The following is a 27,286-nucleotide window of genomic DNA, read 5'->3' on the forward strand; positions in this document are numbered from 1 at the left end:
TGTATAAGACGTTTAATGGTGGTGTATAAGACGTTTATTTGTGGTGTATAAGACATATAAGGGTGGTGTATAAGATGTATAAGGGTGGTGTATAAGACGTATAAGGGTGGTGTATAGGATGTACAAGGGTGGTGTATAAGATGTATAAGGGTGGTGTATAAGACGTATAAGGGTCGTGTATAAGACGTATAAGGGTGGTGTATAAGATGTATAAGGGTGGTGTATAAGACGTATAAGGGTGGTGTATAAGACGGTATAAGGGTGGTGTATAAGATGTATAAGGGTGGTGTATAAGACGTATAAGGGTTGTGTATAAAACGTATAAGGGTGGTGTATAAGGGTGGTGTATAAGATGTATAAGACGTATAAGGGTGGTGTATAAGACGTATAAGGGTGGTGTATAATACGTATAAGGGTGGTGTTGTAGCGGCTGCCGCTGGGGTTACACAATCGCCTTGCACCTATCAAGGACGCGGAGCGATCACCAGGCCGGGCTCGTCCAGGACGCCCGGGCAGGCCCGCGCTCGACTTGCCAGGCCTCGGTCGGGACGCCCGGGCAGGCTCGCCCTCGGCTTGCCAGGCCGCAGCCGGCCCGCGGGGCCACGCCCCCTGGCGCCAGGCCTGGGCAAACCCCCTGGCGGAATAGATATATATTGCCGACCGTAAAACGTTTTTCCCAGAGTGCCTGAGGTTTTGATTCTAATAAAGCAGCTCAGATGAATTCAAGCTTTTTGTCGCGTCCATTCTTTCGATCGACGTGGGAGCCACAGCTCCTTCATTGGTGACCTATCGACATGGACATGGCAGTCGCCCTTAAACTGCCTACCTTCTGGGAGGCTCACGCGGCGGTTTGGTTCGCACAAGCGGAGTCCCTGTTCGCCCTGCGAGGCATCACGGCGGACGACACCCGCTTCCACCACGTGGTCGCTGCGCTCGGTTCAGCCACCGCAGCCCGCGCCCTGAGCCTCCTCGAGAGACCGCCAGCCGCGGACAAATACGGCGCGATTAAGAAGCTTCTCCTCGATGCTTTCGCCCTCCCAGCGGCGGAACGCGCACGGCGCCTGCTCGATTTGCCGGAGCTCGGCGACACGCGCCCTTCCGAGCGAATGGACTACATGCTTTCGCTGCTCGGCGAGCACTCTCCGGCATTCCTGTTCCGGGAGCTGTTCCTCCGTCAGCTGCCTAACCCGGTACGCCTCGCCCTGGCAAGCACGACGATCACAGATCCCCGGGCCCTTGCCAGAGAAGCCGACAAAATCTCCGCCGCGGGACAGCGCATCGCAGCGGCGACATGGGACCCGCCGCCGCCTGATGCACCATCCATGGCGCCCGAGCACCCGGCGCGTTCGACGGCCGAACTGCCGACGCAATTGGCGGCCGCTATACCGAGCCGACCACGTTCAGCACGACGTCCGAAGCCTCCACCCGACCAAGCGTGGTGTTCCTATCATGCCAGGTTCGGACAGAAGGCCCGGACATGCCGACCCCCGTGCACCTTCGGCGGGTCGGGAAACGGCCAGGCCGGCGTTCATTACCTGCCATGAACGCCGGCCACAGTCACACGGGCAACTTACTGTTCATCACGGATAAAGCGTCCGGACGGCGCTTCCTGTGCGACACCGGCGCCCAAGTGAGCGTCATGCCCGCCTCTGACCAGGACAGGCAATCCGCGGTTTGCGGCCCCTCCTTGGTTGCGGCCAACGGATCGACTATCCGCACCTTCGGCCCGCGCAACGTCACCCTCTGCTTCGGCGGCCAACGCTTCGCTTGGACGTTTGTAACCGCCAACGTGCCCATGGCTCTGCTCGGCGCCGACTTCCTCTGCGCACACGGACTGCTGGTGGACGTCCAACGGCGTCGTTTAATCAACGCTGAAACCTTCAGCTCCCTGGTATGCACATTGAGCAGCTCCGCGCCGACCGAGCTGGCATGCACCGTCCCGGCGGCGAACGAGTTTGCTCGCCTGCTCGCGGAGTTCCCGGCCCTCACGCGGCCGACGTTTTCGGCCGTCGCAGTACGGCATGGGATCGAGCACCACATACCAACCACGGGCCCGCCGGTCTACGCCAGGGCCCGCCGCCTCGACCCAGCCAAGCTTGCCGTTGCGAAGGCCGAATTCGACGCGTTGGAGCACCTCGGCATCGTGCGGCGCTCCGATAGCGCGTGGGCCTCGCCACTGCACATCGTGCCAAAGCCGGGGGGTGGATGGCGCCCGTGTGGCGACTACCGCCGTCTTAATGACGCTACAACACCCGACAGGTACCCGATCCCGCATATCCAAGACTTCTCCGCCCGTCTGGCGGGACGGGTCATTTTTTCAAAAATTGATCTCATACGGGGATATCACCAGGTACCTGTCAGGGCGGCCGACGTCCCTAAAACGGCAGTCATCACGCCGTTCGGCTTATTCGAGTTCTTGCGGATGCCGTTTGGTCTCAAGAACGCGGCTCAGGCGTTCCAGCGCTTGATGGACGGCGTGCTGCGTGACCTGCCGTTCCTTTTCGTTTACCTGGACGACATCCTCGTCGCCAGCACGTCCCGGGCCGAGCACCTCCTCCACCTCCGAACACTGTTCGGGCGCCTCAGCGAGCACGGCCTCATCGTCAACCCGGCCAAATGCCACTTCGGCACGACGGCCGTTGATTTTTTGGGCCACCACATCACCAAGAACGGGGCTGTGCCGCTGCCAACCAAGGTCGAGGCCATCACCACTTTCCCGCGTCCCCGCACCATAAAGGCCCTGCAGGAATTCCTGGGAATGGTGAATTTTTATCACCGCTTCGTGCCCCGCGCTGCTCAACTCATGCGGCCCCTCTACGAAGCCCTCCGGGGCAAGCCGGCCAAGCACGACATCGCCTGGTCCGCAGCAATGGATGCGGCCTTCCAAAGCTCAAAGCGGGCCCTCGCCGACGCAACACTGCTCGCTCACCCGGTGCTCAACGCTCCCATCGCCCTCACCACGGATGCCTCCGACTACGCGGTGGGCGCCGTACATGAGCAATGGGTGAACGGGGTTTGGCAGCCACTCGCTTTTTTCAGCCGGCAGCTCCGGCCGAACGAGCTCAAATACAGCACGTTTGACCGGGAGCTCCTCGGTCTACACCTGGCCGTCCGCCATTTCCGCCACCTCCTGGAGGGCCGACCTTTCACGGCGTTCGTCGACCACAAGCCGTTGGTTTACGCCATGGCCAAGGTCACGGAGCCATGGTCGGCCCGCCAACAGCGCCACCTCTCCGCCGTGTCGGAGTTTACCACGGACATCCGGCACGTCGCCGGCAAAAACAACGCCGTGGCCGACTGTCTTTCCCGGGCCAGCGCGAACGCGGTCCACCTGGGCGTGGATTTTGCGCTCATGGCGGCGGACCAAACCACCGACACCACGGTGCAAGCCCTCCGGGCGGCGGACACGGGCCTCCGCCTGGCCGACATCCCCTGCGCGGACACTGTCCTGCTCTGCGACGTCTCCCAAGGCCGGCCTCGCCCCATCGTGCCCGTCACCTGGCAACGCCGCATCTTCGCCTCCCTCCACGGCCTTTCCCACCCGGGCCGGAAAGCTTCCCAGAAGCTGGTGTCGGCGCGTTTCGTCTGGCACGGCCTTCGTCGGGACGTCCGCGATTGGACCAGCGCCTGCACCGCCTGCCAACGGGCCAAGGTCCACCGACACACCCAGGCCCCGCTGGCACCTTTCACCGTGCCCGAACGACGTTTCGACCACGTCAACGTGGATCTGGTGGGCCCCCTTCCCCCATCACGAGGGTTCACACACCTGCTCACCATGGTGGACAGGACCACCAGGTGGCCGGAGGCCGTTCCCCTCGTCTCCACCACCACCGCCGACGTGGCGCAGGCCTTCATCGCCACCTGGGTCGCCCGCTTCGGCGCACCGGCGGACATCTCGTCAGACCGCGGACCACAGTTCACCTCCGAGCTGTGGGGCGCGGTCGCCCGCAACCTGGGCGTCAAGCTCCACCGTACTACGGCCTACCACCCCCAAGCAAACGGGTTGTGCGAGCGATTCCACCGCTCCATGAAGGCCGCGCTCATGGCCGGCCTTCAAGACGGCGGTTGGGCCGACCGGCTGCCGTGGGTCCTTTTGGGCCTTCGCACGGCCCCCAAGGAGGACCTCCAGGCATCCACCGCCGAGCTGGTCTATGGCCAGGTGCTACGCGTCCCGGGCGAATTCGTGCCCGACGCTACCAGCCCCTGGTCCGCAGCTCGCCAGCGCTCGGACCTCCAGGAGGCCGCCCGACGGTTTGCCCCCGTGCCGACATCCCACCACGGTGACCCCCAGTCCTACGTCCCCCCAGCACTCCGCACCGCGGAGTATGTTTTTGTGCGTCACGACGCACATCGGCGGCCACTCCAGCCGCCGTACGACGGGCCCTTCCGGGTGCTGCGACGGGACGACAAGTCGTTCGTCATCGACATCGGCGGCAGGTCGGACCGGATTGCAGTGGACCGCCTCAAGCCGGCGCACGTGGACGTCGACCACCCACCACGGGTGGCCCTCCCGCCGCGGCGAGGCCGCCCCCCGTCCACGGTGCCCCCCACTCGACCGCCCACCACCTCACCGGACCCCCTCCCACGACCCACCAGGGGTCGCTTCGGCCGGGTCATCAGGACCCCCCTCAAGTTGACCCTGTCGGTGCAAGTCGATTCTGGGGGGACGTGTGTAGCGGCTGCCGCTGGGGTTACACAATCGCCTTGCACCTATCAAGGACGCGGAGCGATCACCAGGCCGGGCTCGTCCAGGACGCCCGGGCAGGCCCGCGCTCGACTTGCCAGGCCTCGGTCGGGACGCCCGGGCAGGCTCGCCCTCGGCTTGCCAGGCCGCAGCCGGCCCGCGGGGCCACGCCCCCTGGCGCCAGGCCTGGGCAAACCCCCTGGCGGAATAGATATATATTGCCGACCGTAAAACGTTTTTCCCAGAGTGCCTGAGGTTTTGATTCTAATAAAGCAGCTCAGATGAATTCAAGCTTTTTGTCGCGTCCATTCTTTCGATCGACGTGGGAGCCACAGCTCCTTCAGTGTATAATACGTATAATGGGTGGTGTATAATACGTATAAGGGTGGTGTAGGTGTATAAGACGTATAAGGGTGGTGTATAAGACGTATAAGGGTGGTGTATAAGACGTATAAGGGTGGTGTATAAGACGTATAAGGGTGGTGTAGGTGTATAAGATGTATAAGGGTGGTGTATAAGACGTATAAGGGTGGTGTATAAGACATATAAGGGTGGTGTATAATACGTATAAGGGTGGTGTATAATACGTGTAAGGGTGGTGTATAATACGTATAAGGGTGGTGTAGGTGTATAAGACGTATAAGGGTGGTGTATAAGACGTATAAGGGTGGTGTATAAGACGTATAAGGGTGGTGTAGGTGTATAAGATGTATAAGGGTGGTGTATAAGACGTACAAGGGTGGTGTATAAGACGTACAAGGGTGGTGTATAAGACGTACAAGGGTGGTGTATAAGACGTACAAGGGTGGTGTATAAGACGTACAAGGGTGGTGTATAAGACGTACAAGGGTGGTGTATAAGACGTACAAGGGTGGTGTATAAGACGTACAAGGGTGGTGTATAAGACGTACAAGGGTGGTGTATAAGACGTACAAGGGTGGTGTATAAGACGTATAAGGGTGGTGAATAAGACGTATAAGGGTGGTGAATAAGACGTATAAGGGTGGGTATAAGACGTATAAGGGTGGTGAATAAGACGTATGAGGGTGGTGAATAAGACGTATGAGGGTGGGTATAAGACGTATAAGGGTGGTGTATAAGACGTATAAGGGTGGTGTATGAGACGTATAAAAGTGATGTATAAGATGTATAAAGGTGGTGTATAAGATGTATAGGTATGTTCTCTACTGAGTGCCATTCTAGTTGTTGTTGGGATGTATCAAGTTAAGTGTCGAATGAGGCTAAAAGGTGAAGAAGATGCACGAAACGGGCAGATGTTTTTGTGACGAATGTTCCTCCGCCAGGAGACCATGGGCAGAAAATCTGGTTGGTCAAGATGGCATACAATTTTGCGCCAATGTCAGAGCGAAAGTACTTGCTGAACTGCAGGTTTTTGGAAATGGCAACAAACCGATTTGTGGTTTACAGTGTTTAAAATATATAATTCTAATTTTTGTTTTAACTAGGATCTAATTAAGGCTCTCAGTGGACGTGCCACACACATCTCACACACATGGACAGACGGATACACGAGACACAACGCAGGACTGTCAGACGAGACAAACAGCCACTGAGCTTGAGGAAAGTACCCTCACTTCCTGGGGCACTCTGGGTACTAGTGACATCTATAAAATATGTACAATTAGAATGTGAGTACGTCTATAAAGTATGTACTATTAGAATGTCAGTACGTCTATAAAGTATGTACTATTAGAATGTCAGTACGTCTATAAAGTATGTATTATTAGAATGTGAGTACGTCTATAAAGTATGTATTATTAGAATGTGAGTACGTCTATAAAGTATGTACTATTAGAATGTCAGTACATCGATCAACGATGCACTATTAGAATGTCAGTACGTCTATAAAGTATGTATTGTTAGAATGTCAGTACATCGATCAACGATGCACTATTAAAATGTCAGTACGTCTATAAAGTATGTACTATTAGAATGTGAGTACGTCTATAAAGTATGTACAATTAGAATGTCGGTACGTCTATAAAGTATATACTATTAGAATGTGAGTACGTCTATAAAGTATGTACTATTAGAATGTGAGTACGTCTATAAAGTATGTACGATTAGAATGTCGGTACGTCTATAAAGTATGTACAATTAGGAATGTCGGTACGTCTATAAAGTATGTACAATTAGAATGTCGGTACGTCTATAAAGTATATACTATAAGAATGTGAGTACGTCTATAAAGTATGTACTATTAGAATGTGAGTATGTCTATAAACTATGTACTATTAGAACGCGAGTACGTCTATAAAGTATACGATTAGAATGTGAGTACGTCTATAAAGTATGTACTATTAGAATGTGAGTACGTCTATAAAGTATGTACTACTAGAATGTGAGTATGTCTATAAAGTATGTACTATTAGAATGTGAGTACGTCTATAAAGTATGTACTATTAGAATGTGAGTATGTCTATAAACGATGTACTATTAGAACGCGAGTACGTCTATAAAGTATGTACGATTAGAATGTGAGTACGTCTATAAAGTATGTACTATTAGAATGTGAGTACGTCTATAAAGTATGTACGATTAGAACGTGAGTACGTCTATAAAGTATGTACTATTAGAATGTGAGTACGTCTATAAAGTATGTACTATTAGAATGTGAGTATGTCTATAAAGTATGTACTATTAGAATGTGAGTACGTCTATAAAGTATGTACTATTAGAATGTGAGTCCGTCTATAAAGTATGTACGATTAGAACGTGAGTCCGTCTATGATGATGATGGTGTGAGTTGTCACTTTTGACGATGCTCCTCCCTTTGTCGGCATGCTCACTCAGCATTGTGCACACTCAGTGGGGCAGGAAATTTCCTCCTTCCCATGGATACCAACCTATGAGGATTGTCTGTGTTCTATCCTTTTAAATTCCGAGTATCAAGCAAGGAAGCAACACGTACCAGTTTTAATGACTTTGGTATGTCCCTACCGAGGTTTGAACAGCTGACCTCCCAGACTCAGAGCAGACACTCAAACCATTACATCACCGAGTCTGGTCTTTGATATAAAAATGGAAATAACAAGAGGGTAGGAGAAGGGTGTTACACATTGGTTTCCCTTCATAGGCGAAGAGGGCCGTTCGCATGTGATCGTGGACACCTTGGTGCGTGAATTTGTTTATATTGGAGGAGATACTGCCCAGGTATTAAACACACTCCGAGATAGTACGTGGTACAACCTAGTGTCCAGGGATACTCCGGAAGAACGTAATACTTGCTATCTGTACATTAGACCGGAATTTGGAATTTTTCCAGGCCATTTATGGCAGCGTTACCTGTCCGACTATTCTGTGAAAGGCCGTCATGCTCGTAGAACCTACCAACTAATGCCAACTTGCTGATGCTCGTAGATGGGACACTCGGCTTAACGTCCGTCCGAGGGATGGCGCACATTGTGATGCAAAAACCTGCCTGCGAAACACCAATCCGACAGTTCATAGTCGTGTCGGGAATCAAACCGAGGTAACATCTCAAAGGTAAGTGCGCTACCTGTGTATGCTCCTGCCACACACATTTCATCCAACATCTACTCTGCAATTTTTTCCACAATTAAAATAGCATTAATTATTTTATTTTAATAATCATCATGTTGACGTAACCGCACATCAGTGTGATGTTTCGGATTCCACGATCGTTGTCATCGACTCCATGATTGGCATTCCAACACATCCCACAGACGTTGATAGAGTAGACTTCAATAATGGACTTGTTGCTCCATAGGACCCGTTTATACATTTTCAGGCCACGGAGACCCCCATTATTTGTCCCCCTCCCATTTTTTTTGCACATGATGCAATGCCATGCAATGACCATATTGGTGAAGGCCTCATGCACAGTTACTCTCCAGTGCTACTCAGGGGAATGGAAGGCTCAGCATACTGTGCTGGGGCCTGCCTGACATTCCAGTGGCATTTCAAAATCTTTCTTAACATCATGGAGGCTTGACGGGAATAAAGTCACATGCTTTCCATAGTAATCTGTCATAGGGCCCTGTCATCTTGAGAGGAATTTTGTGGTGATGAAACGGAGGAGGAACTAGAACGTCACTCAGTAGAGAGCATACTTCCACCTGGTGAACAGTTGATGTTTTGTATCTCAGAGTAGACCAGAAAATCACAATACAGAATTTATATGATGTAGAAACATTCTTCACCAAAATCAAATCGATTCTTCCTTGTCAGACACACAACCTGTCCAATAAGTTTCGTTCAATTCCGTCCACAACTCTTTGAGATATCCTGCTATGTATCGTTTTTGGGCCATTCTCCAAATGGGGAAGAATCACTTACGAATGAAATAATTCTCATATCCGAATCCATATTCAGATCTTCACCAAAATCAAATCGAATCGTCCTTGTCAGACACACAACCTGTCCACCAAGTTTCGTCCAAATCCGTCATTAACTTTTTGAGATATCCTGCTATGTATCGTTTTTGGCCCTTTCTCCAAATGCTGAAGAATCACTTACGAATGAAATAATTCTCATATCCGAATCCATATTCAGATCTTCACCAAAATCAAATCGAATCGTCCTTGTCAGACACACAACCTGTCTACCAAGTTTCGTCCAAATCCGTCATTAACTTTTTGAGATATCCTGCTATGTATCGTTTTTGGCCCTATCTCCAAAATGATGAAGAATCACTTAATAATTAAATAATTATCATATCCGAATCCATATTCAGATCTTCACCAAAATCGAATCGATTCTTCCTTGTCACACACACAACCTGTCCACCAAGTTTCGTACAAATCCGTCATTAACTTTTTGAGATATCCTGCTATGTATCGTTTTTGGCCCTATCTCCAAATGGTGAAGAATCACTTAAGAATTAAATAATTCTCATATCCGAATCCATATTCAGATCTTCACCAAAATCAAATCGATTCTTCCATGTCAGACACACAACCTGTCTACCAAGTTTCGTCCAAATCCGTCATTAACTTTTTGAGATATCCTGCTATGTATCGTTTTTGGCCCTTTCTCCAAATGGCGAAGAATCACTTAAGAATTAAATAATTCTCATATCCGAATCCATATTCAGATCTTCACCAAAATCGCATCGAATCGTCCTTGTCAGACACACAACCTGTCCACCAGGTTTCGTCCAAATCCGTCATTAACATTTTGAGATATCCTGCTATGTATCGTTTTTGGCCCTATCTCCAAATGGTGAAGAATCACTTAAGAATTAAATAATTCTCATATCCGAATCCATATTCAGATTTCCACCAAAATCGAATCGATTCTTCCTTGTCACACACACAACCTGTCCACCAAGTTTCGTCCAAATCCGTCCATAACTTTTTGAGATATCCTGCTATGTATCGTTTTTGGCCCTTTCTCCCAATGGTGAAGAATCACTTTAAAAATTCCAGTAGCCGGATCCGAATCCAGATCTTCACCAAAATCTAATCATTTCGTCCTTGTCACATACACCACATCTCTGCCAAATTTCGTCCAAATCCGTCCACAACTTTTTGAGATATCTTGTTCACAAACAAACAAACAGACAGACAGACAAACAGACAGACAGGGGTGAAAACATAACCTCCATCCACCTATGGTGGTGGAGGTAACAAACCAACGGACAACTGACAAACAAAAATAAGTGAGGGGAAGGGGGGGGGGGGGGGAAATGACAATAACCTGGAAAAGGGAGTGCTTGGGAATGGGGTCATTTGGGGTAGAAGAGATTGAGTATGGATGGGGGGTTACCTGTCATAGTAGTGAACAGCTGTCTTGAAGCCCTATAGGGAATAATGGGACTGAACACCTGGAGAAGTTGTTTCCACAGGCGAGAGAAAAGAGGACCACATGAGTGGGGGTGAGGAGTGAGCCTGGATTCTGGGAGTTTAACAAGAAGAGGGTTGCTGGTAGACCGCGTGCACCCTGCACACACCTGGGAGGGGATGTGGAGAGAAGGGAGTGGAACAGAGCATGGAAAATGCAGAGGTGTGCCAGATCAGAAAGGAGGCGGTAGAAGGCAGAGAGACACCGACCTGTCTGCATTGTGAAAGTGATAGGCCCATAGACTCAGCCTCATCATGGGAGATTCCAATGATCTTGAAGGCCTCAAGCTGAGCAAGGTGTGAGGCAAGGGTAGTATTCCATAAAGCTGTGGATGAAAGCCATGTAGGTGGATAAGAGTGCAGGTGTGGCAAGGAAGGATTTTGCATGACGGAAAATGCCCAGTTGGCTTTGGAGGCCAATTTTGAAATGTGGTTTTTGTCCAAGTTTACCTGTGGCTGATAGTGCGACTCAAGACTTTGAATGACTGAACTTCTCCGAGAGGTTTGGTAAGTAAGTAGATGGGAGGGTTTGTCATGCAGTCCTTTCAGAGACAGATAGTGAGGTTATGGTAAGCTTCCTACTCTAACGATAGAGCATTATTCAGTTTGGGTTAGGCCATAAGCCTCACGATATGTTGCGTTGATGTCCTTGTCCTTCATGTCTGGACAAGTTTTTCCATAACCCTTAGAGCCATGCTTTCAATCCTGCGGTTCGCAAACCTATAGGTGTCTGCAGGCCATCAGCGGAACTCCACTGGAAAAAAGATGTAACATCCGCAACTTCCCCACAGGTGCCATGGAACCATAACTCCAATCTTTGTACTAAGCAGCTTTGTGTTACAACATGATCGTCGAACATTGTGGTCAGCAAAACATTTTGGGGTTCCGAAGGGGTCGGCACACCCAAAAACGTTGGGAACCTAAACCTAGGGCTTAGAGAATTTCAAAAGAAAAAATAAATTTTAGCGAGAGTCATAGTTATCAAAATCTGCCTCCTTGAGTATTCATCTTAATGAGTTGTATTAAACAGCTGTTTTCTTTTGCCAATAAAATAGAGGAATCAGTGATTAATGAATGAATGATTATGAATGAATGATTAATGAATGAATGATTAATGAATGAATGATTAATGGATGAATGATTAATGAATGATTAATGAATGATTGATTAATGAATGATTAATGAATGAATGATTAATGAATGAATGATTAATGAGTGAATGATTAATGAATGAATGATTAATAAATGAATGATTAATGAATGAATGATTAATGAATGAATGATTAATGAGTGAATGATTAATGAATGAATGATTAATAAATGAATGATTAATGAATGCATGATTAATGAGTGAATGATTAATGAATGAATGATTAATGAATGAATGATTAATAAATGAATGATTAATGAATGAATGATTAATAAATGAATGATTAATGAATGAATGATTAATGAGTGAATGATTAATGAATGAATGATTAATAAATGAATGATTAATGGCTGAATGATTAATGAATGAATGATTAATGAATGAATGATTAATGAATGAATGATTAATGAGTGAATGATTAATGAATGAATGATTAATAAATGAATGATTAATGAATGAATGATTAATGAGTGAATGATTAATGAATGAATGATTAATGAATGAATGATTAATAAATGAATGATTAATGAATGAATGATTAATGAGTGAATGATTACTGAATGAATGATTACTGAATGATTGATTGAATGGTTAATTAATGAATGATTAATGAATGAATGATTGAATGGTTAATGAATGAATGATTAATGAATGAAATGGTCATTCAGATCACATGAGGAACCGGTGCACCATCAAAGTCCGATTGATGCCTGATAAAGACTTTGGGTCCTGGACAAGAAGAATGTCCGACTCATAACATAGCAATGTCCACACAATGTGATGTCCGATGTCCATACTCCAGTTTCTGAGCAAGTTCTGGTGTTCCAGTTGTCCACACCTACCTTGCTCACATTATCTGCTCTGTGCTCCCACACTATTCAGGATGAACTTGATGAACTACGTGCTGAGATGGAGGAACTAAGAGACGGATGGCTGGAGGAGGACGTTCAGCAAGTGCAGGAGCTGAGGCGGGAGCTGGATCGAGCCAACAAGAACTCGCGAATACTCCAGTATCGTTTGAAGAAGGCCGAACGGCGTGGACTGCGGGCCGGAGGGTCCAACGGAACCGACGGCGAGCTGCTGCGCAGCATTGAGCAGGACCTCAAGGTGATCACAAGTTATTTTTCTTGACTCGATGCTCAATTTGACACAGAATCGACTGCCTTGAGCGGATGTTTTGCTTGTCATGTGATTGTGCATTTTCCTGGATTCTCTAATTACTCAGTTGTATTCTCATGTGCCAAAAGCACCACGTTAAACCACTGCCTTCCTCTCCTCTCCCCTCCCCTCTCTCCCTTCCTCCTCTCCCCTCCCCTCTCTCCCTTCCTCTCCTCTCTCCTCTCCCCTCCTCTCTTCCCTCTGTCCCTTCCTCCCCTCTCTCCCCTCCTCTCCTCTCATCCCTCTGTCCCTTCCTCTCATCTCTCCCCTCCTCTCCTCTCTTCCTTCTGTCCCTTCCTCTCCGCTCTCCCTTCCTCTCCTCTCACCCCTCCTCTCCTCTCCCCCCTCCTCTCCTCTCCCTTATTCCTCTCTTCTCCCTTATTCCTCTCCTCTCACTTATTCCTCTCCTCTCCCCCTCCTCTCCCTCCTCCTCAGCCCTCTCCCCTCCCCTCCTCTCTCTCCCCTCTCCCCTCTCCTCTCTCCCCTCCACTCCTCTCTCCCCTCTCTCCCCTCCTCTGCTCTCATTCCTCCTCTCCTCTCTTCCCTCCTCTCCCTCGTCCTCTTCATTCCCCTCTGCACCCCTCCTCTCTCTATCTCCCCATCCCTTAATATCCCTGTCACAAAGTGCAATTCTTTCCTGTTCATGTGCTTACTTTACCTTAGTACAGTAAACCCTTAAATATTGTGGGGTTTACGTTCCCGGAAAATGCTGCGACATTCAAAACTACGGTAGTTATACCTGTTTCCTATGGGAATTGGGGGGGGGGGGGGGGGGGGTTACGTTCTTGGGGCTTCGAGAAAATATAGAGGTTGGTCGGCGGGAGACAAAAAGAAACACATCACAATTTAAATAAATGTGTAATATAAATATTAACGATGAAGTCTCCTGCCACGTTGAAGCAGATTAAATGTTCAAAAGCAGATTAAATGTTCAAAAGCAGATTAAATGTGGCCGTTCCCTTTTGTAATCCGTCTAAAGCCTTGGCCTCTCCCTCTATCCCTTCCTGATGTACCATAGTCTTTATGGGTCTGGATTCAAACCCAGGCTAGACAACTTAGAGAGGCGAGTGTGCGTCCCTCCAGGACATTCTGCCAGCCCCAAAGGCCCCACTATTCCTCCCCTATTAACATCATATCCCTTAAATCTTTCCCTTTGTAATCTGTCACTGTTTCTTTTATAAATCGCTTTACAGCTCCGAAAATAGCAAATAAATAAAACAAGAAGACGTCATGCAGAGCACGATACTTCATGCAAAATCCATCCCCTCCCCCCCCCCCCTCCCCCCCAAAAAAGGTTGCCATTGATCCATCAAATTGTCCATTTCATCAAGATTAAAATTGACAATCTTCATCAAAGCTCGGGTTAATAGGATGAAAAGTGACGATTTTACATATGAAAATTGATGATAAAAAATGTTTGACCTAGAGTTGACCTTTGACCTTTTGACCTCAAATAGTTGGTTTCCCAATACAATGATACACTATGTAATTGCTGTTTAATTTTCAGGTTAATAGGATGAAAAGTGATGATCTTTCATGTGGAAATTGATGATTTTAGAGGTTTGATCTTGAGTTGACCTTTGACCTTTTGACCTTAAAATAGTTGGTTTCCCAATTCAGTGATGCGCTATGTAATTCCCGTTTAATTTCAAAGTCAATCAGATGAAAATTGACGATTTTTTAGATGAAAATGGATGGCTTTGGAAGTTTGACCTTGAGTTGACCTTTGACTTTTTGACCTCAAAAATAGTTGGTTTCCCAATCTCGTGACTCAATATGCAAATTCTGTTCAATTTTCAAGTAATTCGGATGAAAAATGGTGATTTTAGAAATGTGACCTCCAGATGACCTTTGCCCTCAAAAACAATAGGCTTCTTGCTTCTGACCAACTCTACCATTTGGTGAAGTTTCTTGAAGATCGGTTGAAAATTGTGACCTGTAGGTGACTGACATACAGACAGACATACAGACAAACAAACATACAGGCAGACAGACAAACAGACAGAATAACGCACAAGACCAACCAATATACTTGAAAAATCTTCGATTTTCGCAAGTGATAACCACCCTCTGGCCTTGACCAAGGTTATCCAAAGCCTCCATTTTCTCAGTCAGACGTCACTTTCCTCGAGATGTTTGCACTCGGTTCACCACTCGCAATAGTTTTCCTCTTGGGAGCGATGGTTACGAATCATCAAGGGCAATATTAACCGAAAACAAAGGAATTCATTACGATTACATGGAAGAATATGCCGGATGCAGTGTTGACGTGGAGATAGGTACCAGTACAGTACTGTACACGCTGCATGTCTCAGTTACCACCTGCCCCGCTGATTAACAATTACACGTGTATCTGTAAAGTCGATGGGTTAAAAATAATCACTTTTGTCTATCGTTTTATGCTGCAGCGTCATAGGCTCGTGGTCCAAGATAACCGTCACAACTCTGAAAGCTGAAAAGCCGTGATTGGTCAAAATTAAACGCAGCGATGACTAAATCTATATAAATAAAGGAGGAGTGTGTGTGTGTGTGTGTGTGTGTGTGTGTGTGTGTGTGTGTGTGTGTGTGTGTGTGTGTGTGTGTGTGTGTGTCTGTCTGGATGTCCGCTTATAACTCAAGAACTACACATCGGGGAAAAGTTTTAGACACAGATTCGGAATCGGCATAAAATTCCGGTGGTTATAGGCTACTTTTTATTTTAATATCAATGGTTTAAAAAACCGGGCCAGCTGCAATTCCATGGTGTAGTTTGTGGCGGCGCTATTGCCCCTTTCCGATCCCATGACGCATTGCGGTTCCGATTCGCGATAAGGTCTATGCGCTATCACCGACACTTTTCCACCTTTTCCATACCTTTTAATCAGATTTACCTTATCGTCCATCGTAACCACATTACGCTTGGAAACACTAGCATTATCCTTCTTCGGACCCATGGCTAACACAGACACAGTAAAGGAATACTGTACGTCGCCTCTGTTTTGAATGAGAATCAGCGGTTGCGCGTACGTACAGTATACTGTACGTACATATTTATATATTTTAAATGTGCTTTTTATTGTATTTTAAATTGTTTTTTAGCTTCTTTTATTGTTAATTTATGTACTATTGTATTTATTTTAAATATATTTTTAAGGAAAACAAATGTTTTCACGTCCGTAGGAGTGACGTAATGTCGCACATAATGACGTTCGCTGCCCGGTCATGAAGGAAATTATGATTCTCTTGCCAAAGTGACATGAAGATCAGGCAGTAAACCTTCCAACTGAGTTTCTCAACAGTCGTCAGCCTCAAGGACTCCCAACACACAGGTTGATTCTCAAGGTGGGAGCACCAATCATGCTTCTAAGGAATCTTGATCCACCAAAGCTGTGTAATGGAACACGATTGACAATCCAGCAAATGATGCCGCATGTCCTAGAGGCAACCATCCTCTCAGGACAATACAGAGGAGAGAAAGTATTAATTCCAAGGATACCACTTATTCCACCTGACCTTCCATTCTCCAAGAGGATTCAGTTCCCCATCAGGCTATGTTTTGCTATGTCCATCAACAGGGCGCAGGGGCAATCAATGAAGGTTGTAGGCCTGAACTTCACAGAACAAGTGTTTGCCCATGGCCAGCTGTACGTGGGCTGCTCGAGGGTTGGAAAACCAAGCAATCTTTATGTCTTGGCACCAAGTAAGAAAACCAGAAATGTTGTATACCCAGAGGTTTTGAGAAATTGAAAATTGACAAAACGTCATGTAAGAAATGTACTGTGATATTGCTCTAAAATATACATGTTCTTTTCATCATATATTTGTATTATTCTTATTCAACCCGGGCGAAGCCGGGTACCTCAGCTAGTACGTACATAAGAGGTTGCCCGTGATTGGTCAAAACCCGCGATATTCAAACCCGTGATATTTAAGGGTTTACTGTATTCACTGTCTAATCATCATCATAATAATCTGTGTATCATTTTTGCATTTCCTCCCAAACCACTTCTTGCCCAAATTTGGAAATGGTGCCATATTAACCTCTAAGGACCCAGGAAGTGCAGTGTCCAAAGTTATTTCTTTTCTGGATATGGACAAAAATATAATTGTCATTCACATCGATATCGATAAATGCACAATGCAAGCAGACAGAATTTGTAGATGAGTACGCCATATGTAGATGTCTGCCAAGATTGCCAATAAAATTCACCTAGTACGTCCAGAAGCTTTTGTTCTCCAGGTTTTAAGCAGAGTCGTATGTATTAAATAGACATAAGGAATTTGGACTCGGGAGTAGGCCATTTGGCCCATCAAATCTGTGATATATCGGCACCACGTGAATTCAATGTAATAGTTTATCAAGTTAAATTCACTGGGAGTGATGCGGTGAGGGATGGAGGAAGAGGTGATAAGAACAGTGGGGCAAGCACCGACGTCACCAGAATGGTTTAGCTGTATCTATAGTAATAAAAGGGAATGTGTGCATGTGTGTGTTTTTATCCTCTCTCCCCTTCTCTCCTCTCTCCCCTTCTCTCCTCTCTCCCCTTCTCTCCTCTCTCCCCTTCTCTCCTCTCTCCCCTTCTCTCCTCTCTCCCCTTCTCTCCTCTCTCCCCTCCCCTCCATTCTCTCCCCTTCTCTCCTCTCTCCCCTCCCCTCTCCCCTCTCCCTTCCTCTCCCCTCTACCCTCCTCTCTCCCCTCTCCCTTCCTGTCCCCTTCTCTCCTCTCTCCCCTTCTCTCCTCTCTCCCCTTCTCTCCTCTCTCCCCTTCTCTCCTCTCTCCCCTCCCCTCCTCTCTCCCCTCCCCTCTCCTCTCTCCCCTCTCCCTTCCTCTCCTCTCTACCCTCCTCTCTCCCCTCTCCCTTCCTCTCCCCTCCTCTCCTCTCTCCCCTCCTCTCTCCCGTCTGCCCTCTCCCTTCCTCTGCTCTCTCCCCGCTTCTCCTCTCTCCTCCTCCTCTCCTCTCTCTCCTTCTCTGCTCTCTCCTCTCTCCCTTCCTCTCCTCTCTACCCTCCTCTCTCCCCTCTCCCTTCCTCTCTTCTCTCTCCTCCTCTCCTCTCTCTCCTCCTCTCTTCTCACCCCTCCTCTCCTCTCTTAGTATCCCTGTCACGAAACGACACTGCGTTGTCCGGAAATGCTGGGTACCTTTGCTAGTATGTAATAAGATCCTGTGTGTGTGCATGTGTGTATGTCTGTGCATGTGCGTGTGTGTGTGTGCATGTCTGTGCGTATGTATGTGCTTGTCTGTGCGTGTGTGTGTGTGTGTGTGTGTGTGTGCATGTCTGTGCATGTGTATGTGATTGTCTGTGTGTGTGTGTGTGTGTGTGCATGTTTGTGCATGTGTTTGTGATTGTCTGTGTGTGTGTGTGTGTGTGTGTGTGTGTGTGTGTGTGTGTGTGTGTGTGTGTGTGTGTGTGTGTGTGTGTGTGTGTGTTATTTTTGCATCTCCACTCAAACTACGGGTCACACAAAGTTGAAAACAGTCCCATAGTAGTCACCAAAGATCCAGGCAGTGCAGGGTCAACAAAGTTTTGATTTAGACAAAAACATTTTCAATATTGACATCGATAAATGTCCGGACAAAGCAAGCGTAAACTACGTATGTTTTATGTAGCTTGGCGACAAGTTGCAAGCCACTGCTGATTGGTTGTGCCAGGCTTGGTGCACTGTGATTGGCTCCTGGCAAATGATTTCATACAACCGTATACACCCTTATTGTAGCTGTTTCCCATTATTAAAATTTCAAAATAAAAAATATCTGAGCTACAAACGAAATACAACAAAAAGTGGACCTGGGGCCCACGGGCTTGCTAGTAAGTACCGGTATGTATGATGTATTACTTTCACGCAGGTGGACCTGGGGCCCACGGGCTTGCTAGTAAGTATGTATGATGTATTACTTTCACGCAGGTGTCCCGTGATGTGTCTGTGCGGTTGCACGGAGAGCTGCGTGTGGTGGAAGATCGCAGGGCCCGCCTGGAGGCCGAGAACGACACGCTGCGCGAGCAATTGTTGGAGCTCGACGTGGGGCGACAGGCCTTGCAGCAGGAGCTCGAGAAAAACCGGGAGGTATGGGACGATCCTGATAATTCCATCATATGGAACCATGCTCACTTACAACACCACCGATGTACTTCCTGGTACCTTCACCAATGTACTTCCTGGTACCTTCACCAATGTACTTCCTGGTACCTTCACCGATGTACTTCCTGGTACCTTTTGTGTCAAAAGCAAGTGTAACCATCCACCTTCTCATTACATCCCTGCTGTATAAACGTTTCGCTTCATCCACACCTTGAACAGCTGCACTTGTCGTTGCGGAATTTTCCACGGTGGCTGTGAATTTAAAAAGAGCACTGGTAATCTTAAAACCCAATTCCATGGCAAACTTATTTCACAGTCATTTTAATAGCTGCTGTTTCAGACTGCGCTTCTTCTTTATGGCTATGGAGAGAGAGGAGAGGAGGAGAGAGAAGAGAGGAAGGGAGAGGGGAGATAGGAGGGTAGAGAGGAGAGGAAGGGAGAGAGGAGAGAGCAGAGAAGGAGAGATTAAAGACTTCTTTATGGGCTCCAATAATTCCCACCTTCTTGTAAGGTCAGTTTGGAAAGTTTTTATTTATTTATTTTTAGCACGAGTCTTTCACGAACCAGTCAGCCAGCCCTTTGCAGGAATATTGAATTTGTTGAGAGGGCTGGTGATAACTCGCCTGCTCTTTGAGAAAGATGCCGTGGGATTTTGTTTACCATCCAGCAACAAAGGCTAGTATATGGGACGCCCAGCTTAATTTCCCTCCTCAAAGGGATGGCAAATATGAATCAAACCATGCAGCTGAATGAATCAAATTGGTGCCTCTTTATATGAGCTTTTCTAGAGCATTACTTGCTTCCTCCTAAGAACACAAGGGTAGTCCAGCATGCACACAAGATTTTTTGAATGTCCCTTATTTTGTATTATTTGGTATTTTCTACAAGTTATGGATGTCCCTTCTTTTCTATAGTTTGCCACATGGCACGTACCATGTATAAAGGGGGGGGGGGGGGGGGGGCTCTTATATGCCCCTGACATTTTCCCAAAGAATATTCATGAAGTTTTCACAAGTGAACAATTAGGCTTCAAAACCATGGCAACAATCGGAAGAATCTGATGAACCCTCCAAACAACAAAATGAATTACCGTATTCTATATTCATGACATTTTCACAAATGAACAATGAGGCTTTGAAACCATGGCAACAATCGGAAGACGCTGATGAACCCTCCAAACAACAAAATGGATTACCGTATTCCATATTCATGACGTTTTCACAAATGAACAATTAGGCTGCGAAACCATGGCAACAATCGGAAGAAGCTGTTGAACCCTCCACACAACAAAATGGATTACTGTATTCTATATTCATGACGTTTTCACAAGTGGACAATTAGGCTTCAAAACCATGGCAACAATCTGAAGAAGCTGATAAACCCTCCAAACAACAAAATGGATTACCGTATTCTATATTCATGAAGTTTTCACAAGTGAACAATTAGGCTTTGAAACCATGGTAACAATCGAAGAATCTGATGAACCCTCCAAACAACAAAATGGATTACCGTATTCTATATTCATGAAGTTTTCACAAGTGAACAATTAGGCTTTGAAACCATGGTAACAATCAGAAGAATCTGATGAACCCTCCAAACAACAACATGAATTACTGTATTCTATATTCACTAGGGCATGCCCGTACTATATATATATCTAAAATTATATCCCCCCCCCTCTATTTACATGAAATGGTTTGGTCCAAAGCGAACGGCTTGCGAGTACGGTGACAATCCCCCCCCCTCTATTTACATGAAATGGTTTGGTCCAAAGCGAACGGCTTGCGGAGTTTGGTAAAGAAATCGCCATAGCGTGCACGTAATTAGTTTTAAAACATAGTTTAACGGCAACATAGTTTGCCAACGTGAAATAAATGAATACGCTCTCAAATGTGCCGTCCGAGGCAGAGTCTGTTCGCCACGTTCGGCACACGTGATAGCTCGCTGCTCTCTGATTGGTTGAATCGTTTTTTGGACATAGCTCGGTAACTACTTCTCCGATTAATATGTCGCAAATTAGTTTTAATTAGTTTTACAACATAGTTTAACGGCAACATAGTTTGCCAACGTGAAATAAATGAATACGCTCTCAAATGTGCCGTCCGAGGCAGAGTCTGTTCGCCACGTTCGGCACACGTGATAGCTCGCTGCTCTCTGATTGGTTGAATCGTTTTTTGGACATAGCTCGGTAACTACTTCTCCGATTAATATGAAACCTTGAAAAGGCACATCCTCGGGTCCCCAGCAATATACCTGGCAAGTTTAAAGTATATCGGACCCGTGGTTGTCGAGAAACAGCGGTCACAGACATACAGACATACATACATACATACACACAGAGATTACTGGAATTATAGATAGACTAGGGCATTGCCCGTACTATATCTATATCTAAAATTATATCCCCCCCCCTCTATTTACATGAAATGGTTTGGTCCAAAGCGAACGGCTTCCGGAGTTTGGTAAAGAAATCGCCATCGCGTGCACAAACGCGCAGGAAAGCGAATGAATCGCAAATTCGTTTTTATTAGTTTTAAAACATAGTTTAACGCCAACATAGTTTGCAAACGTGAAATAAATGAATACGCTCTCAAATGTGCCATCCGAGGCAGAGTGTGTCCGCCACGTTCGGCACACGCGATAGTTCGCTGCTCTCTGATTGGTTGAATCGTTTTTTGGACATAGCTCGGTAAGTAATTGTCCGATTAATATGAAACCTTGAAAAGGCACATCCTCGGGTCCCCAGCAATATACCTGGCAAGTTAAAAGTATATCGGACCCGTGGTTGTCGAGAAACAGCGGTCACAGACAAACAAACGTACAAACGTACAGAGATTACTGGAATTATAGATAGATGACGTTTTCACAAATGAACAATTAGGCTTCAAAACCATGGCAACAATCTGAAGAAGCTGATGAACCCTCCAAACAACAAAATGGATTACCGTATTCTATATTCATGAAGTTTTCACAAGTGAACAATTAGGCTTTGAAACCATGGTAACAATCAGAAGAAGCTGATGAACCCTCCAAACAACAACATGAATTACTGTATTCTATATTCATGACGTTTTCACAAGTGGACAATTAGGCTTCAAAACCATGGCAACAATCGGAAGAAGCTGATGAACCCTCCAAACAACAAAATGGATAACTGTATTCTATATTCATGAAGTTTTTACAAGTGAACAATTAGGCCTTGAAACCATGGCAACAATCAAAGAAGCTTATGAACCCTCCAAACAACAAAATGGATTACCGTATTCTATATTCATGAAGTTTTCACAAATGAACAATTAGGCCTTGAAACCATGGCAACAATCTGAAGAAGCTGATGAACCCTCCAAACAACAAAATGGATTACTGTATTCTATATTCATGACGTTTTCACAAGTGAACAATTAGGCTTTGAAACCATGGTAACAATCGGAAGAAGCTGATGAACCCTCCAAACAACAAAATGGATAACTGTATTCTATATTCATGAAGTTTTCACAAGTGAACAATTAGGCTTTGAAACCATGGCAACAATCGAATAAGCTGATGAACCCTCCAAACAACAAAATGGATTACCGTATTCTATATTCATGACGTTTTCACAAGTGAACAATTAGGCTTTGAAACCATGGTAACAATCGGAAGAAGCTGATGAACCCTCCAAACAACAAAATGGATTACTGTATTCTATAGTCATGACGTTTTCACAAATGAACAATTAGGCTTTGAAACCATGGTAACAATCGGAAGAAGCTGATGAACCCTCCAAACAACAAAATGAATTACTGTATTCTATATTCATGAAGTTTTCACAAGTGAACAATTAGGCTTTGAAACCATGGCAACAATCTAAGAAGCTGATGAACCCTCGTACCAACAAAATGGATTACTGTATTCTATATTCACTAGGACGTGCCCGTACGTGGGTGCCCGTCCGGAAAAACATTCCAAACCGCGTGGCAGTAACGACCACAGAACCCCCCCCCCTCTATTTACATGAAATGGTTTGGTCCATTCGCAAAGCCAAAGCGAACGACCACAGAACCCCCCCCCCCCCCCCCTCTATTTACATGAATGGTTTGGTCCATTCGCAAAGCCAAAGCGAACGGCGAACGGCTAAATCGCCATAGCTCGGTAACTACTTCTCCGATTAATATGAAACCTTGAAAAGGCACATCCTCAGGTCCCCAGCAATATACCTGGCAAGTTTCAAGTATATCGGACCCGTGGTTGTCGAGAAACAGCGGTCACAGACAAACACACACACACACACACACACACACACACACACACACACACACACACACACACACACACACACAGAGATTACTGGAATTATAGATAGATGAAGTTTTCACAAGTGAACAATTAGGCTTTGAAACCATGGCAACAATGCGAAGAAGCTGTGTTTGAGTACATGGATTATTCTTGTATTTGACTTTGCAAGACCTTGACCGCTCTCAGAACATTTTATTTATTTATTTTCGAGAGTACATTCCTTTGCTTGCGGATGTGAGATGATGGGCTAGCGGATGTGAGATGATGGACTAGCAGATGTGAGATGATGGGCTAGTGGATATGAGATGATGGGCTAGCAGATGTGAGATTATGGGCTAGCAGATGTGAGATGATGGGCTAGTGGGTGTGAGAGGATGGGCTAGTGGATATCAGATGATTTGCTTGCCTATGTGACATGATGGGCTAGCGGATGTGAGATGATGGGCTAGCAGATGTGAGATGGTTGGCTTGCGGATGTGAGATGATGGGCTAGCAGATGTGAGATGATGGGCTGGTGGATGTGAGATGATGGGCTAGCGGATTGACGTGATGGGCTGGTGGATGTGAGACAATGGGCTAGCGGATGTGACACGATGGGCTAGCAGATGTGACATGATGGTCTAGCAGATGTGACATGATGGGCTAGTGGATGTGAGGATGGGCTAGTGGATATCAGATGATTGGCTTGCATATATGTGACAATGTGACATGATGGGCTAGCGGATGTGAGATGATGGGCTAGCAGATGTGAGAGGATGGGCTAGCAGATGAGATGGTTGGCTTGTGGATGTGACATGATGGGCTTGTGGATGTTAGATGATGGGCTAGCGTATGCGAGATGATTGGCTTGCAGATGTGACATGATGGGCTAGCAGATGTGACATGATGGACTAGCGGATGTGAGATGGGTTAGCGGATGTGAGATGATGGGCTAGCAGATGTAAGATGATGGGCCAGCAGATGCACGATGATGGGCTAGCAGATGTGAGATGATTGGCTTGCGGATGTGACATGGTGGGTAGCGGATGTGAGATGATGGGCTAGCGGATGTGAGATGATGGGCTAGCGGATGTGAGATGATGGGTTAGCGGATGAGAGATGATGGGCTAGCAGATGTGAGATGGTGGGCTGGCAGATGTGATATGATGGGTTAGTTGATGTGAGATGATGGGCTGGCAGATATGAGATGATGGGCTGGTGGATGTGAGATGATGGGTTAGTGGATGTCAGATGATTGGCTTGCAGATCTGACATGATGGGCTAGCAGATGTGAGATGATGGGCTAGCAGATGTGAGATGATGGGCTAGCAGATGTGAGATGATGGGCTAGCAGATGTGAGATGATTGGCTTGTGGATGTGACATGATGGGCTAGTGTATGAGATGATGGGCTAGCGGATGTGAGATTATGGGCTAGCAGATGTGAGAAGATTGGCTTGTGGATGTGACATGATGGGCTAGCGGATGTGACATGATGGGCTAGCAGATGTGAGATGATGGGCTAGTGGCTGTCAGATGATTGGCTTGCAGATGTGACATGATGGGCTAGCGGATGTGAGGTGATGTGCTAGCGTATGTGAGATGATGGGCTAGCATATGTGAGATGATTGGCTTGTGGATGTGACATGATGGGCTAGCGGATGTGACATGATGGGCTAGCGGATGTGAGATGATGGGCTAGTGGCTGTCAGATGATTGGCTTGCAGATGTGACATGATGGGCTAGCGGATGTGAGATGATGGGCTATCAGATGTGAGATGATGGGCTTGCGGGGTGTGACATGATGGGCTAGCGTTGCTATTTGCGTAACTTTAAGGAAAAAGGCACAAGTACCATCCAGGTTGCCCGATTACTGAATTTGCTCTCAAAAGTGCACTTTCATTTCATGGACACCTGTGTGTGCTTGTCTGTGACATTTCTTTGTCCTTACTGAGGGAAACCATTGTGCACAGCGTATAAATCAGTTCGACAGTAACTTCATGGTGGAAGGCAAATAACACGCATGACTGAGCTTGTGATAAAGAAACTCCAGGTATTTCACTTGGATGATGGTTCTTTGGGTGATTGTGTTTCCCTCGATGAAGTTTTTGTTGTTGTTGTTGTTGTTGTTGTTGTTGTTCTTGAATCGAGAATCAACACTGTGTATGAATCATCATTGTTCTCTCCCTCCCTCTTACTCTATTCTAGTCTGCGCTTCTCCCTTTCTTTCTTTCTTTCTCTCATCCTCTACCTGGAGGTTCGGTGCTGCCAAAGCACCTCATTGACGACGGATTACACTAGGTGGTTTTCCTTTGCCTCCCCAGCAGTAATCGGTGCAGGAATTGTGGAATTTGTTTAGATGCCAGTGCTAAACAACCTACTCTTTGCAAAGGACACTGTGGGATCTCTAGCATCCACCAAGGCAGCTATCAGATGGGAAACCCAGCTTAACGTACACCTGAGGGACGGAAATCCAGCTGAAGGTACACCTGAGGGAAGGAAACCCAGCTTAACGTCTAACTGAGGGACACCCAGCTTAACGCCTATCTGAGGGACACCCAGCTTAAGGTCTACCTGAGGGACACCCAGCTTAAGGTCTACCTGAGGGACACCCCGCTTAAGGTCTACCTGAGGGAAGGAAACCCAGCTTAACGTCTACCTGAGGGACACCGAGCTTAACGTCTACCTGAGGGACACCGAGCTTAACATCTACCTGAGGGACACCCAGCTTAAGGTCTACCTGAGGGACACCCAGCTTAAGGTTTACCTGAGGGACATTAACAAGCAGAATCAACCAAAGGGCCTTTTCCTGCATCCATTTTCACTTCTTCTGCACATGGTCTCTCCCTTTGGAGCCGCAAACCTTGGCGCTGTGAGAGGGGGAAAAATAATCTTATAGGAAGTTGTTGTTGGCAAATGCATATTGGACTGGGATTAAATTCTGAATTCTGCCTTCTGGTTGCATCATTACTGAGGCACGGCTGTGCCACTTCTGCAATGCCCCTGCACATTTTGGCCATGATTTATAATTGGGCCAGGGAGCCATGGATAACCCGCCTCTTCTTCTCGAAGGACACCCTCTGGGATCTTTAACGTCCAACAAGGAATGCTGGCAGACAGGACGCCCAGTTTAACATCCATCACATCCGTTCGAGGGACCGAAACCTAACCATAACCATAACCCTAACCCTAACCCTAACCCTAACCATAACCCTAACAACCATAACCCTAACCCTAACCCTAACCATAACCCTAACAACCCTAACAACTTTAACTACTCGATGAATCGCCCTTCCTGTAGCTGGGTGGAGATTTGAATGCAGACAGCTCAGATGTCTATGTGCAGACATCTTCGCTATCCTGCCAGCTCAGATGTCTATGTGCAGACCTCTTGTCTATCCTGCCAGCTCAGATGTCTATGTGCAGACATCTTGGCTATCCTGCCAGCTCAGATGTCTATGTGCAGACATCTTGGCTATCCTGCCAGCTCAGATGTCTATGTGCAGACATCTTCGCTATCCTGCCAGCCCGGTTATAGGAAGCAGAGAGAAGGACGAGCGTAAGGAGTTGAGCTGAGCAAATGGAAGATCAAAGAATGCAGGAAAATGTGGTCTCCTTGCACCGATGACACAGCTCTGAGGAATGCAGAAAGGTTCTTTAGGGTCACGCCTCTGATTACATCACCAACGGCTGCTTTTCAATCTGCTTTTGTTTCCAGTTTGAAATTCCTCATCTCCGGCTTGTGCTTTCATTCACTTGTGAAGTTCCGTCGGTTACCAAGGCAATGCTTCAAACCGACCACTGGCATGCCCCTGCGTAACTCAAAATACTTGCAAGTAGACGGACATTTCATATCCGACTGGTTCCAACTTATATATTACAAAATCATACATACATATATATATATATATATATATATATATATATATATATATATATATATATATATATATATATATATACATACATACATATATATATATATATATATATATATATATATATATATATATATATATATATATATATATATACACAAAGAATTAAGTTAAGCACCCCCCCGTTTTTTTACAACCTCGCACATTACAAGTTTGTTGTCGTCAAAACAGTGTAATATACCCATGATATTGCTATATTTTCTGGAGAAGTGATATTATG

The 27,286-nt window shown here is 46.5% G+C and overlaps 1 protein-coding gene across 5 annotated transcripts in view; it reads left to right on the plus strand.

The window, feature by feature from the left end:
• The window catches only part of LOC137427267 (uncharacterized), a 141,593-nt gene that overhangs the window by 4,451 nt on the left and 109,856 nt on the right, over positions 1 to 27,286 (plus strand). For 4 of the 5 annotated variants that reach the window (XM_078778484.1, XM_078778482.1, XM_078778483.1 and 1 more), the window contains exons 2-3: positions 12,542 to 12,766; positions 18,702 to 18,860. In XM_078778484.1, the coding sequence (XP_078634610.1) occupies positions 12,542 to 12,766; positions 18,702 to 18,860 (384 nt within the window). Of the gene's footprint in view, positions 1 to 8,073; positions 8,192 to 12,541; positions 12,767 to 18,701; positions 18,861 to 27,286 lie in introns of those variants that run through there. The other variant, XM_078778485.1, reaches the window with a different exon arrangement.

Source organism: Myxine glutinosa, chromosome 5 (assembly GCF_964187855.1).
Source record: "Myxine glutinosa chromosome 5, kmMyxGlut1.1, whole genome shotgun sequence".
Taxonomy (NCBI): domain Eukaryota; kingdom Metazoa; phylum Chordata; class Myxini; order Myxiniformes; family Myxinidae; genus Myxine; species Myxine glutinosa.